At 47.6% G+C, this 15,966-nt stretch overlaps 1 protein-coding gene across 1 annotated transcript in view; it reads left to right on the forward strand.

The window, feature by feature from the left end:
• The first annotated feature begins 928 nt into the window (after nucleotides 1–928).
• The window catches only part of LOC144133491 (uncharacterized), a 38,984-nt gene continuing 23,946 nt past the window's right edge, over nucleotides 929–15,966 (forward strand). The window contains exon 1 of the mRNA XM_077666626.1: nucleotides 929–1,669. Within this exon, the coding sequence (XP_077522752.1) occupies nucleotides 1,666–1,669 (4 nt within the window). The 5' untranslated portion in view covers nucleotides 929–1,665. The remainder of the gene's footprint in view (nucleotides 1,670–15,966) is intronic.

Genomic DNA, 15,966 nt, shown 5'->3' on the forward strand with positions numbered 1-15,966 from the left:
TTACCAACTAGCCCAGTAGCAAGTTCTGGCCACAACTCGTTTTTAGAATAGCGCATCCGTTTAGGCTCAGCGAAGAGACTCTACACAGTTCTAAAAGCGATAAAGTGTAGCCGCCCCTTGAAGAAAGCGCACATGACCCAGAGTAGCACGGTAGACTGTAAGAAACTCTTCCGAAATTAACGGCCGCTTGCGAACCTCCACATATTCCATGCTTCGAAATTCGGCACGCTGATTTTTGGTCCAACGGAGCGATTGTGGCGCCACCCATAGCATTTAGATAAACTTATGAGAACACTGGCCGATGAGTTGTGGAGAGACATCGATAGGTGGCACCGATGTTCATTGGCGTCAGTATGTTAACTCTATGCCGACGTCTACAGGCGGCGACTCCATCTGGTCGTCTGCAAAAAAGAGCCTTCAGGCATATCCCGGATTTCGAACACACAATTTCGCAAATGACATCGTTCATTAGCGCTGGTATAATTACAGAAGGTTTCTGTCCGTAGACCGGACAACTCTGCGCACACCGCCATGTTTAGACTGCACGCACAAGTCACGTGGCTCACTGCAGCCGTCACTTGTACCGCGTCTTCCCCTGGCGACCAGCCGTGGTGTCTCGAAACCCGGCGCGCACCGCAGGAAAGACAGAAGAACGAGGGGAATGACAGAAGGAGACGCGTGCCGCGAGGGAAATAGAGGAGAGAGTGTCGGATCAAGCTTTTTTTTTTTCTCGGGAAGATGGGGAGCGGAGAATGGCTGAGGAGGAGGAGGAGGGAAGGAAAATTAGGGAGGAGAACCACCGGAAAGCAGTGGTGGAGAAGGGAAGTGTTGGGAGGGTAGGGAAGGCGCCGGGGGGAACGGGAACAACGGGAGCGCGAGAGAGAAGAGAAGGGGCACGCGCGCTCCTCCAGCCGGGGTGCGCAATCCCGAGACGGGACGTCTCCGCGGGACGATCACCGCCTCTTCTTTTTATCGCCCACTTATTTTTTTTTCCGCCGTTCTCCGCCGTCCCTCTGCTCGATGCGACGTCTGCTGCAGGATTCTTTTGGTCATTTCGAATATCGGTCCTGTAACGGCCGTCGCTTCGCTCGTGGCGTATAGGGGAGCCTTCCTTCGGCCGTCGTTTTAGTTCCAGCGGTGCTTCGCCTCGGACCGTACACGCGTTCCGCAGCTGACTCCGTGCGTCTGTGCGTGCGTGCACGAGTGTCCGTGCATGTGAACTTCCAGGCAGTGGGAAAGATCGAAGAACCCGCGTGGCGATAACTGCCGGCTTTCGTCACTTCAGGGAGCGAGGGGTTTAAAAAGGAAGAAAAGGCTCTGTGACCGCGAACGCGGGTGTTCCTACAGCGACAGCGTCGGGGCTCCACACACAGCCTCGGAACTTCGGGAGACGTCCTACCCGCTTAGAAGCCCTGGCGTTTTGAAGAAAAAAAAACGCGGCCGCACGGACCGCGGCCCCGTGGTTCGGAGCCCCGAGCCCTCGATCCGAGGAGCTATGTGCCGCGCCGAACAGGCGGGGTGTAGGGAACCCTCTGTCGCTGGGACCGCGCGTCCTGGCCCCGGACACCGTTCCCGGAGTAGTGCTGTCGCTGCCGCCCGAACTTCTCTGCCGCCGTCGTCGGCGTCGCCTTCGTTGCCGAGAAGGACCTCGAGAGAAGCGCCAAAATGCGTGAGTACATAATATACCGCACAACCGGCTCGATTCATCCTCGTAAACAACGTCCTGCACGCTGTAGTCGCGGAACAATGAGCGAAATGAAAAATGAGCCTCGTTTGGCATTTTTACTACCGTGCGGGTCTCGCCTCTGGCTAGGCAGTATACGGTTATAGTATACGACAGTACGGCGATAGGGTAAAACGCCCGGCTGCTCACACCATGCATGCCAGAAGTCTCTTATTCTACTAGTATTGTTGTTCCTTGTTCTCTCATTTAGTACTTGAAGTAGAGTTCGAGCATTCTTTCAGTAAGAAACCAGCGCTCTCTGCGTGCTCTTTAAATTGCTCCCGTCGCTTAGCTGCGCTGCCATAATCCTCATTATATGCTAGTGTACACTATATGATAAGCGGGTATGATATGAGGACCCTTTTTATATTCTAGAATATAGAATATAAAAAATATAAATATAATAGAATATAAACAAGGGTCCTCATATCATACCCTCTTATCATTATCCTGTGTATTGGGCAACTGTCATATCCAGACGACAGCGGCTGTCTGGCATCACTTCAGCTGATGCTGAACGGCGAAGTTATTCATGACAGAATAGAATTTAAATAGAAGAGAGAGAGAAACTTTATTATTGGAGAGGAAGTCGGCGCACGCCCCTGGGTCTCCGCACGACCCCACTGCACTCAAGTGTTTGTCCCTAAGGTCCATAACACTGGCAGCCCGGCCGGTGGCGATTGTCTGCACGGCCGTGTCCTCCGAGCGCAGCAGGGTCTCCCAGTCCTCCCAGGTCTTGAGGTCCTCTAGGCCGCGCAGGGGAGGGTACGCCGGGCAGAGGGAGAAGATGTGGAGGGAAGAGGAATGATCTTGGCATAAGTACACTTAAATTATTCGTATGGACAATTACTCCGAGGAATGACCGACATAGAGGGGCCGAATAGTTCCTGCTAATGTAATTAATAAGAATTGCACTAGTATTAATAACTAATTAGTGTAGCCAAGTTGTATATTTGTATATCCTGGCTAATTTGTATTCTCTGGAAGACTCAAAGCTTGCTACTAAGTAACTGAGCAGCGTGAAAGACAACACACTTACTGAGAACGCGAGGTCAATCAGGGCACCCGGCGCATGCAGTTTCGTGTCGTTTTCTTTGCTGTCATTTGTCTCTAGCAGCTCTTGTAACTAATGCTATCAACTCAAATAGCCGAAGCCCGTGAATTGTAAGCAACGTCTGTTTCACTTGCCTCGTTTTGGAAAAGGCAGGAAGAAAACACTGGTAAGAAATTGGTTAATGCGGCGAGTTGGGCGTGTTGGTACATAGTTTTCTAGAAAAGCAGCGCTGAACAGACGAGGACAGAGACGAGGCGACAAGGACGGGTCCTTGTCGCCTCGTCTCTGTCCTCGTCTGTTCAGCGCTGCTTTTCTAGAAAACTGGTAAGAAAGTTTGAGGAGGGAGGCCCACAGGGGAGCATATGTCTTCATCACAGCACAGAGAATCCATTTAGAGAATGATATATCCAACAGAAACGGGACCGGAATCAATCTCGACGAATTAGACTCGGCGTTTTTCATGCTGGTGATGGCCTCACTCGCAATATGCCGTCGGCGTATTGCTTCTTTGCTGCTTGACAACTCCTGTTGCTGATCTTAGAAAACGCGACGGGTTAGAATTTCTTCTCGGCACTCTCCACTTTAATTGGAAATTAAAGTCCCCCCTATTGAGAAACAAAAAGGTTAATTTTCTGTTCCCACAATATTGTTGCAGTGTTCTCGGCCATGAATTTATATAACAACAAAAGAATTTTCTGTGGCATTGTGCAGTTCCTTGCCGTAGCGACATACCTGCAGAATAATACTGCAAAAAAAAAATACTGCGACACTACAGCAAAGTCTCTCGTTACAACAAAACAACGAAACGCTTTGTCGTATCTTGGGCATAACTATCTCTTTTTTTTTCTTCCGATTTTGCTATACTACAGGATGTAACGAACCCACTGGACTGGTATAATGATGATCACGATGATGACCTCAGGCTTAATGGCACATACCGACGGCGGGGGATTGGCCAGGGTGTATACGAACGTCCTCATGGGCAAGGAATGGGGTAATTGGATAATTTTGTGTCCAAGTATGAATGATGTTGCGTCTTTTTAGTCCGTTCAGTCTTAGACTGCTTTTGGAATATACAGCATTCACAGTTTTTCTGAGGCCTGCCCGTCAGGACTTTAGCCAAATTAGGGCGAGATGATTACTTTTCAAGGGCTAATGGCCACGACCTTTTGGACGCCAACAAATGCTTCGGGCAGAACCCTTTTACACCACCGTCCTTTGTAGTACTATTGAATTAGAATGAGCTGTTGAAATAGGACTTCATTGCAAAACCACCAAAGCAAATATGTCCTTACTGTTGTTGTTTGACCCTTCAGATGATACCTGTATATACACCTTTTTGCACTCATATAGTTTCAAGCACATTAGAAAGAAAAACCTAGAAAAGACTAAAAGGCTACGAAAGAACAGTGCCCTGCTATAGCATTGAAGGAGAAATAAATTTTCTCTGCCCCAGCCATGCTTTCTTATTAAAAAAAAAAGCGGGCCTTGCGTTACGCGTACAACTCTGAGGACGATCTTTCGAGCTTGATCTGTTCTTGGTGCTCTTTGGCTATAACTGCACTATCGCCATAAAAATTCACTTTTATTATCTTTGCGCCTGTCGGCGTAAAGGACACGTTCAAAAAACCCCTATAGGATATGAATGATGGTGAGGGCAACTTCGAGTCATGACAGCGATAATCATTGGTTCCTTGTATAAACAGCAGCGTAAGTCGAAAGAAAACACACTGCAAAAGTTGGGAAATTTGGAGAAATCGAAATGTGTACACCTTGATTAACACGGCACGCACCCACGTACTCCATAGTGCAGTGCGGAGAGTATACGGGGCGTGAAGACAACAAAAATTAAATCCTGCAGAGGGGGGGTCGCCAAAGGGTGCAAGCTCCGCAGGGCGGATATTTATACCGCTTCTCAATCCCCTCAGCAACAGCGCGCTTCCCTCGCATTCGCTGCGAGTTAGCGGCTACAGGCGAGCGGGTCGAAGCAGCGACCTTTCAAGTCTGAACGCGCGCCGCCGATTGCATAACGAAAACAGCCTCCGTTGGCTGAATTTGGCACTCGGAGAGATTACGAGGCAAGAAGACAGAAAAGGACGGAGCTTGTTCAGATGATCAACCGTACACACGTCGTCGGTCGTCGGATTAGTCAATGTCCGCTTGCGAGAGGCCTTCGCGGCGTCGAAAGGGAGTGCTGGTGGCGTTCATTTTTTTTTTTTCGGCGCGCTTGTTGCGACGAGCAATATTGTTGATCGCGTTCGTTGTACATCGGTCTCCGATAATTCTCTCTCGGGTTATTACTATTCTTATTATTATCATAATCATTACCGTTGTCATCGTCATTTGATCATCCTTCAGGCCTTGCTCCGGACCGTGCAGAGGGAAAGGGGGCAGGGGGGGGGGGGGGGCGCGAAGAATAGCGTAAGTGGCAAGAGTAATTGAATCTTCTTGTCAATAAGAAGCGAAACCTTGCAGCTGAGGAACAGCTGAGGTAATCCTAATAGGTGGTGCTAAGTTCTAACATATATAGTGTGTTGCCTGCCCGGAGCCGACCGCGGCTTTTCAGGTGAGCGCACGGGTGCCTCTATGCCTGGTGCTCAGCGCACCCAGGTGGTTCAAAAGCTTAGAAAGACAGTACTACGTCACTGAGGTCAAAAAGTTCCGCCTAGGTTATTTCACGATTTCACAGACAAAAAAGATATACACGTGCAGAAATCTAGAGGCGAGTGATGGAAGATAACTAATTTGCGGAGCATGGCATACAGCGCACTAATTTGCATTTTTAATGCGATGGCATTATAGTTGTCTGCACACCAAAACACAGCCGATGTCCGAAGAGAAATATGCAGATCGGGCGAGAGAGGTCACGTGCCCTTGTGACGTCATAACAACCTGCCCACCGGGTTGTTAGCAACCTAGTTTATAGAGAGCAACCTAGATAGAGAATCGTCGCAGGATACCTGATACGTGCTACAGCAGCTAGCGGTCCGAATAGGAAAGTTGATGGACAGTCAATTACAAATCAACTGACGAAACACACACACAGAAGTTGCAGAATTAAGCTGTCACAAATGCGAAAGCTAATGCTATGGCACTCCACTCTTAAGGTGACTTAAGCATCCCCATAGGTTTTCATTGTAATAATAATCATCATAATCATCATCATGAAAATCCGAACGATGTCAACTCCACAAGAAGAATCTCTTCTATAGTTGCCGCGTGAATAGAGGGGTGGGCGCAGGTCAAATATTCCGGTCCTGTGGTAGACTGGTCCACCGTTCTGCGCCACTTCACCCACTCTTCTACGTGCACATTTCCTAACCTAACCATGCCAATTTTGTCAACGTCTGCTGGCTATCTTCCACTTATGCCGGCGGTAATACTATACGGTTTGTAACGAACGCGTGTTCCCCTATCTACGATCGAAGACAATGGCGGGCAAGCCACCATACAGATGCGTCTCGCTAACGCCTGTGAAGCGCACAAAGAAAGCATACAAAGAAAAAAACACAATGAGAAACGACACCGGAAACCAGTTGTTAAACAAAGCGAGTGTCGAACAGGAAACAACGGCGCTATCAAGTGAATTGGGACGAGTGCGTCGTAAGGGCTGGCGATCGAAACAAGCTTCGAGTAGGGAGGATATGCGCAAAATAAGAAATTGACGGCTGACATGTCGACGGGGCACACACAAGATTGCCGCCCAGCGAAGACGGACACACTCATCTTCATGCTACGCGAAACTTGTTTGGTCCCATAGCATCACTGCGCTGGCTCGTAGCCGAACCAACTGAGCGAAGTACCAAAATAATACAGAAGAAAATACAAACTTGTAGTGCGCACTTAAGATCCGCCTTAAGAGTAGCTTTAATGCGATAGCTTTAATGCCCATATGTGCAGAATTGGTCATTTACTACTTAGCATTCATAGATCCCTGGGAGTTCTCATACTACTCCTGGCGTAATGGTGCAGCGGTTAAGTGATGCGCCACTGCCCTGCGATGGCAGGTGCTGCAACCGGTGGGTCATAAGTTGCTGCTCTTCCCGAGCAATCTCTTGCGACCAATAATTAATTTAACTGCCACCTGCCACGGTGGGAAATTTGCTGACAATCCGGTCGGCAGGCTCTGATGACGTCACAAGGTCACGTGACATAGGTGGCCCACCTGCCACCGATGTTGCTCTCTGGGGATTCTTCATGGATTTTTCGGCCACGCGCAACGATGCCGACGCCGGAGTCTGTGTTTAGTTTTAACCCTGTCGCGTTAATGCTACTGCGTTAAAACTATTACACACATTCTAACATCCGTATACCAATTTCACTAAGGATAACAGCAAGTCAAAGGTGGAAATTTGTCCAATTATACTGATTTTCCACTGGACAAGAAGCGCTTCCCGGAACCGGAAAAATTTCGTGCTGCTTTTACTTCTGTGGGTATACAGAGCTCCAAATGAGAGTGCCGTGAAACTCTATTAGCATTAGAACGTAAGTATTTCTGGCAACCGATGCATTAAAGCAGTTGTTCGCTGCAGCTAGCATAAAGGAGCTTAATGGCAGAAGGTCATCATGCATTGTTATTTATGCACCATGTTAGCTACACTTCATAGATAACAGAGTGAAGCGTTTTCAACAGAGCCTTCTGATCGTTGCTTCGCTTTCCCCAGGAGAATTGAAGCGAGAAAAAAAACGAGAATCAAGCGAACGAACAAGCTATACCGTGGTGCATGGTCGTCTGCATATTCGGTATCATTAATACGATGCAGCTCTGTGGAAGCCCCCTTCATTGTCAGACAATCAGGAGTAGAATTCGCGCGCTAGAGCACTTCTTCGTGGCTGGCGCCTAAACCGCCGCGTATGATGCAATTCTGACTGGCTAGTGCACGGGTGCCGGCCGATCACGAGCCGATCTTGTGCGTGTGAATTGAGTTATAGCCATGATTAGTTGAATTCATTTGCACAGTCTCCAACATTGCGCGGTTTTAGGTAGATACGGTTGTTGGTATACGGCGCTTCAGTCAAACGAATCAGCACAAAATGGCACCGACCTAGCTACTGAGTATATACACTGTATGCAGTTTGCTCTTTTGGATTTTATAGTTTTCAGGAAGATTCGTCTGTGCTTATGATTAAACACTGCAAAGGGCTGACCAATTGCGAACAGAGTTTCGGGATCCTCGTATGTTTGAATTCGAATCTCAGTCGACCGACTCAAGCGGCGGCTGGCAAAACGACGCTGCATGACTTTGAAAGAGGTTCTGATTGGCCAGTACAATGGCGCCTTGGAATCAGGAGACGCTCGATCCCTTATTGGCGGCTCTATAGCTCGGGCTTCACCAATTATGCCGGCGTGGTTTTTAGGGAGATAGCAAAGTATCTCCCCAAAAACCACAGTATGTCCCTGGATAGATTATATTGGGACTAAAAAAAAACAGAGACAAGAAAAATATGTCCCAGTCAGCACACTATACCCCTACAGTTGTCTTCCCTTGAATATATGCGTCGGCGGTGCTTATTATTATTTTTCAGTGTTTTTAGGACCACAATTTGAGTTTGGGCTAGTTGGTTCATATCTGAAACATTAGAGGGCAGCACGAAAGAACGGAATAGAACACATCACAAAGAAACACAGGACGGGAGCTATTTAGTAGCCCCAAACTATTTGGTAGACGCCGGCTGCAGCCTCCACACAGCTGCATTGCTAATTCTTTAGGGTAGGGCGATCGAGAGTGGCGCGGGACGAAGCGGGGGGGGGGGGGGGGGGGGGGGCGGTTCGAGCTATGTCATTGTTTGACTACGTGATGCACGAACCGTTTGCAGACAGCTCACTTTTCGGAAGGGTGAGTGCTGGGTGGTGCCTGAACGGTTGATGTGAAGCGCAAACATATGTGACGTAGTCGGAAGTTCCTCGCGAAGCTCTTCTCCATCATTCATACCCTTGCGCTAGAGGGCATAAAACAAAGCGCTGAGACGCCAAGTATAATGGGCAAGGGTCGTATGCATTGCCCGTTATAAAGAGGAAAAAAAAAGGAAAGAAGGGGAAGAAGCAACGTTGAAAGGAACTGTCATCGGGGAAGATTTAGGTCCGAGACAACTGTGAAGCACTTGTATACACACACTGGCCAATGCGGCGGGCGTTGGCGGGTAATACATGTTTGTTCCTTCCCGAGATGGGACAAGCCATCGCTTTCAGACTTTTGTATGCGTCGTTCTTCGTTGCTGTGCGGAGCAATTTGTTCCCCCCCCCCCCCCCCCCCCCCCCGAGACATTTGTGAACGCCGGAAGGACAAAGACGTTCGCCGATCGTCCCGCCGTACATATGTATTTATCACATGTATACAAAACACGAGCGAGATAACGTAGATAAGTGGCCTGCGTCTTGAATACAATTCGACTATAAACAGCGCCACCGGTTCACAGTTTTCTCTGCTTCATAGAATCTGCCCGTTATCGCCCCGAGTCGCTTACGGGCTTTCCGCGTGAAATTTCGCACGCTATATACTTTGTTTCTATGTGTTTCCTATGTGTCATGTCGCGTGACAGTGTGTGTCAGTGTTTGCATTTGTGAGTGCGTGTGTGTGTGAGCGACAACACATTTTTCACATTCTACCCATGATAAAGAAGCTCACGCTTGTGTAAATGCGAAAAATAAAGAGCAAGAGTTAGATTGATTGAGAGAGAGAGGAGAAAGAGGCAGTGGGGTCCTTGACCTGCGTTTCTCCTTTGACAAAGAGGGGGGGGGGGGGGGGGAGACTACGATCGCGTGGTGGATTGAGCATACTTGAACTTGGGATCTTATTTTGGAGGCGCGCTAGAAGAATGGTACGCATGTAGCTAAGACTGCCTGACTTTAATAAAGGGCATTCTTTTATTTTTTCTTTCTTTTCGTTTCAAGATAGGGAAGGAAATGGTAGCGGGAAATACGAAGTGAAACTCGAACTGAAAAGCTGATCCCCTCGCTATCAAGATTACATGAAAAATCTAGAAGGATGGCACTCATTGTTTATGCTTGTATATCTGTAAATAGTATAAAGTCGTGGATAAAAATTTACGAGATGTAGCACCGCGAAAAAAAATTCTGCGCAGTCAGGCAGAACAACTCAATGAAACGCACAGAAGAATGTGAGGAAATGCGTCATCCATCCTCTGGAACAAATAACAACTGAGTACCTAGCGAGAAAACGCACGGAGGAATACCTTTTCGTAAAAACCGCATCCCGTAAACTTTTGTCTATGACTGGATACATAGCTATTCCTTGTCCTTTCTCGTTATAGCTCCTCTGTGTACTTCACCTCGCTATCCCCTTCCGAAAAAAAAAAAACTATTTTCTGTCTCTTTTAATCCAGCCGGCCGCAGCTCTCGTGCTTAAGATATTATAAAGCAATTTCCGCGGCCGGCAACATATTTTTCTTCCGTTTTATTTAATTTATTTGAGCGGTAATCCACTAAGAAGCAGAGACGATGAATTCATAGAAATCGCTGCTTTCAGAAGCCTTACACGCGCTTTCGTGCATACAGGCGCATCTTCTAGGTGATAAAAATAATAAATTGTATACCCCTTTCTTTTTCTGCTCTGAAACAATGTAGAAGTAAGCTCGTGGAAATGTCGCTCAGCAGCCATGCTCGAAGCGGTTGGGCTTCGCTCACTTCCATATTTGCACGGCACGGAGTTGAGCCACAACCAAGTCCGCACCCTCCTTAGTTACGATTTCGGTCCAAAGGAACTTTTTCAGACGAAGTTCCCGAGCGTACGATGCAAGATGAGCAAGTGAAGGTTGCCTCTCGGAAGTAAAATAATATAGGAGCAAAGGTAAGAGTATCCCATAAGTTTTTATTCATTAAGTCACATTTTTTCCCGTTGTATACAACTCACACTTACATAAAAGATAAAAAAGACATATATTCCCTAAAATACAAAAACAAAGGAATATCAAGGAAGCCAACAGTCACCGAAATTAAGGAAAGCATTGAGAATTGTTTCTATTTTAACTAGTTGGGATGCTGACCAATAGGAAATTAGCAGTGTAATCATTTTATGGCTGAAATATAACTGATTAGTACGCACAAAAAAAACAACAACCACATGCCACCAAGAAGAAAAAACAACTACTTGCCACATCCCATGGGCGGCATATGGTTGCTTTTTGTTCTCTTTCTAATAAATTACCTTTCAACAACATAATGATTACACTGCTAATTTAGAATTGATCAGCACCACAAATTAAAAAAATAACTCTCTTATGGTTTTCTTGGTTTCAGTAACTGTTAGCTTTGTTCGTATGTATTTCCTAACGAGCCCCTCATTTCCCTTCCCTTCTCTACCCACAAATGGGAGTGTTTTCGCACAGCAACATCAGCGTTACTCAGAGATGATTTAACACATTAGCGCCATTCATGAAAAGGTAAAAAAAATTGGCCGTGGTATAGCTCTGGTTAAACCTGGAGTGGCGCGATAGCTACAGCTGGCCGAGTGGAACTTGGTCACGTGACCAACCAAGTGAAGAACCACGTGATCAGCCACGGCGCCGGCAGCTGCTCCGAACCACGTGACCAACCACGTGACAGCGTGGCGGCGCCGCCACGCTGAAGGCTCGAAATGCTACCATAATGTAGCTATCGCTACAAAAAAACTATTACACTTAATTTTGTATCGATAGCTACATTACGGTAGCATTTCGATTTCGAGCCTTCAGCGTGGCGGCGCCGTGGCGGTGGCTGCGCTAGTGTTCCTGTACAGGAACACTATACAGGAACACTATATACAGGAACACTAGGCTGCGCCACCACCCTGTGGCTGCGCCGCCACGTTGTCACGTGGTTGGTCACGGGGTGCGGAGCAGCTGCCGGCGGCTCGGGGCCGTGGCTGATCACGTGGTTGGTCACGTGACCAAGTTCCACTCGGCCAGCTGTAGCTATTGCGTCACTCCAGGTTTAAGCAGAGCTAAACCACCGCCATTTTTTTGCCAGTCTGACTGTTATGCTGAATGGCTTGTTTTGAGTGCGCGCCGTTTCGGTTCAGTGCTTTTTGAGCAGCCTCCAAGTTCGTGACGGATAGCACTTACACTGCGAATTTCTTTTTGCGCGTATATATTATTCAGTGACCTATGTGGTCGTCGCGTTCTGCTCCCATCTCAGATTTTTTGCTCCGCTTCAGTCGTCACATTTTTTCACACTGGCCCCTGTGAGCAGACAGGCTGATCAAGTGGCATGCGCGGCGCTCGAATGGACGTGGCCGAAGCTTCAGCTTAATACGCTGATTTGAAAGCGGGGAGAAAAAAATGAGAGCGGAAATTTTTAAAAACAAATGCACATTTTCAGAGCCGAGAGAAGCGTCCACGACACACAAATGGCGCAACGTTCTCTCCCATACAGTAGGCACACTGAATGCAAAATAGGTGTCACTGTGTGCGATAAACGATAAACAACTCTGCTGAGATGCTTGTTCAGTACGTGCGTACCAGTTTTGTTTCCTTTTTTCTTTTAGACCCGCAACAAACACCAAACTATGTATGCTATGCCTCCCCGAAGGCTAGCGGTTCTGGCTTTTCGGCGTTTTTAATTCTATATCTATTTTTACTTTGTCTGACTTTATTTTTATTATCGCATAGAATTCATTGCTTTCTAAAGAAGGGCCCCTTCTGATTGAGTGAGTGGCGGATTTACGTGTCAGATAACGCTTCGTTGCTGGCATGCACCTTCCGCACCCTTTTTTCGATACAGTTAGGATTGTGACGAAGTGCGAACATGGGCTAGCTAACTGACCGACCGACTCCCTAGCTGACTAACTTATTAACTAACTGACAGTCTAAGTAATCACGCAGCTACGTAACTAACAAACTAACTTGGTGACATGCTCATTGAAAAGCTGACTGACAAAGTCTTATTCTTTCTAAATAAAAAATTAAAATAGCACATCTTCCTCTTAACATAAAATTGTTGCACGATTGACCAGGCCTAACAACATGCTAAGGAAGAGAGTAGTACATGCCATCGCACGCACCAGACAACAAATGGGCACTCCTGCTAGCCTCCATCGAAGACAAGAAGCGCGATTTAGTAAACACTATAATCAAGCGAGAATAGACGCAACGATGTTGACATGTGGTCGATAAACTTGCTTCGTATAGGTTGTACGCACCTAAATGAGCTATCCAGTAGTTTCAGCTTCAGCCAAAAACAAGTTTTTTTTTTTCAAAAATATCGGAAACATTCGGAAAATACGCTGTTTTGTCGCTGTGCCGTTTTTCCCTGTGCTGTTTTGTCGCTGTGCCGTTTTTCCCCTGTGCTGTTTTGTTTCTGCGCTGTTTTGACGCATGCTGTTTTGACGTGTGCGGTTCTTTCGTGTCCCCCCACGTACAGTACTCACGGATTGAAATAGGACATTCGGAGCGCGTGGCCGTCGCTTCATGGAGCGCCGCCCGTAGACGCTCATGGAACCAAGGTGGTGCATTGTGGTATGGCGCGAGAGGGAGAACATCTACAAAGCAGAATTGTTCCTTCCAGTAGCCAATGAGCCGGCCTGTGGCTTACCACATGCCTGCGTGGCACTGCAAGGCTAGCGCTCCGAATGTCCTATTTCAATCCGTGAGTACTGTACATAGCTTGCTCTCTTCTGATGTGATTTAGGGCGATGGCGCTGGAAGAAGTAGAAATGTGCCAAGATGAAGTAGATCTCAAGACGCGTGTGTTCCAAATGCAGCGCAGGACAGCATTCGGATGCAATTGCACTTTCTTCTCTATCCTCGACCCGCCGCGGTGGCTCAGTGGTTAGGGCGCTCGGCTACTGATCCGGAGTTCCCGGGTTCGAACCCGACCGCGGCGGCTGCGTTTTTATGGAGGAAAAACGCTAAGGCGCCCGTGTGCTGTGCGATGTCAGTGCACGTTAAAGATCCCCAGGTGGTCGAAATCATTCCGGAGCCCTCCACTACGGCACCCCTTTCTTCTTTCACTCCCACCTTTATCCCCTACCTAACGGCGCGGTTCAGGTGTCCAACGATATATGAGACAGATACTGCGCCATTTCCTTTCCCCAAAAACCAATTATTATTATTCTTATTATCCTCGACAGGCTTGGCAGTTAGAGGCTATTAATTTTTCCAGAAATGAGAAAAAAAAACAAGTGTTGCTTTGTTTACAAGAGAAGAAAAGACTAGAAGCTCTTTTCTTTGTTGACGAAGCGAGTTTTTATGCATAGTTTTCTTTTGTGTAACGGGTGTTCCTCTGTTTCCTCGTTTTCCGCGTTCCAAGAATCCTGTCGCACGTAGGGAGGTGCGTGTGTGTGCCCAGAGGGGGCGCCAAGCGTCAGGGTGGTGGGTGGGAAACCGGACGGAAGGCGGCTTCTGCTTGTTAATACGACGCCCAGCCTTAAATCTTCCGCTTAGTACCCCATACTTCGAGGCGCGCATAGTGAATGATGACCGGGATTTCTGTCGCACCCTTTACGAAGATGTTCGTGACAAAACTGAACGCAAATGTTTCGCTTGCATAAGCGGTCATGTACCTCTTTACGTACGAAATTCAAATTCAGAAAAGGGTCGGAGAGACGCTGCGATTACGACGTGCTGCAAGTGGCGCTGAGCAGTCGATGCAGGGGACGCAGTGACGGAACGGGAGGAAAAGTAAAGAAAGAAAGAAAAAAGAAAGAAAGAAGGAAAGAAAGAAAGAAGGAAAGAAAGAAAGAAAGAACAACGACTATCGCGGGAAAGGTTCGAGCAAGGCTTCTATACAGTAGAGGAAAAAAAAATAATACGCATATAGGTGGCAGCTGAGTGAAACCCATCTCATTGGCATAAGCGTATGCGCGACGGGCGGGCATCTTTTGGAAGGGAAAGTGTCTCGGGGCCGCTCGATGTAAACACAATTTGCCCGGCTGTTATGCAAGCCAGCGCGATGGGGAAATATAGGCAACAGGATGTGCGTGCCTGAATAGGACTGCGCGCTTGCGTCGTCGGCGGCCAAGCACATATCGCCTCGTTGGATCACCCATGCAGGGCGGCGACAGAAACCGCGCCCAGCACGCATTTGCGCCGTGGTGGATATTGCGCAGGGGGCGACACGTGCGATTTGGGCTCTTATATGCATGCGTTCGTGTGTTCATGCATCTCTGCAATAGAAAGAGCGCTAAACCGGCAAGCAAGACAGAAAAGCTTCTCGTATACAACATTCAATGAGTGAAGTTGTCCTGACATGCGTGCCAATCAGATTTTGTCCTGTTACGTTCACTTGGTCTCGCCAGTTCATCCAAACCGCTGTCTTATAGTTATGTGTCAGTTGGCCGGTGTCAATCAGCCGATCAATCGATAAATTAATTAATTACTTAATCTGGCATTTAGGGCGTTGATTATGCTCTATTTAAAGCGCCTTGTTTCTGGGTGCGCCGACATATGTTGGCGAAGAACCCAATATGATTCTATGTTGAATAAACTGATTGATCCAACAGGTTACTCAAATTAATCAATCAATCAGTCTGACAATAAATAAATAAATAAATAAATTCAACATCGAATCATATTGGGTTCTTCGCCAACAATGAGTGAAAAGCATAGACAGAGGTCGGCGCACCCAGAGACATGACGCTTTTGCAAGTCAAACGGTCTCGGAATTTGCTAATTAAAACTGTAAACATGCATCGCTAACTGACTTCATACCTCTTTCGATGCGGTTCACGGTTGCATGGACATACTTAGGTCCAAATGTGATTTTAAAGTGATTGCCCCGCCGCGGTGGCTCAGTGGTTAGGGCGCTCGACTACCGATCCGGAGTTCCCGGGTTCGAACCCGATCGCGGCGGCTGCGTTTTTATGGAGGCAAAACGCTAAGGCGCCCGTGTGCTGTGCGATGTCAGTGCACGTTAAAGATCCCCAGGTGGTCGAAATTATTCCGGAGCCCTCCACAACGGCACCTCTTCTTCCTTTCTTCTTTCACTCCCTCCTTTACCCTTCCCTTACGGCGCGGTTCGGGTGTCCAACGATATATGAGACAGATACTGCGCCATTTCCTTTCCCCCAAAAACCAATTATTATTAAAGTGATTATAGTGTTGCAGTATCCACTGATGGGACCATCTGTCATGCATGTGCTACGGTGTATATATATACGAGTGCGATGTCTCCATAACGCTGAATAGTGTTGGAGGTCTTGACGACGCTCTGTTCATTTTGCACGCGCAGTGACGTCGGATGCACACAGGTCAG

This window comes from Amblyomma americanum, chromosome 5 (assembly GCF_052857255.1).
Source record: "Amblyomma americanum isolate KBUSLIRL-KWMA chromosome 5, ASM5285725v1, whole genome shotgun sequence".
Lineage (NCBI taxonomy): Eukaryota > Metazoa > Arthropoda > Arachnida > Ixodida > Ixodidae > Amblyomma > Amblyomma americanum.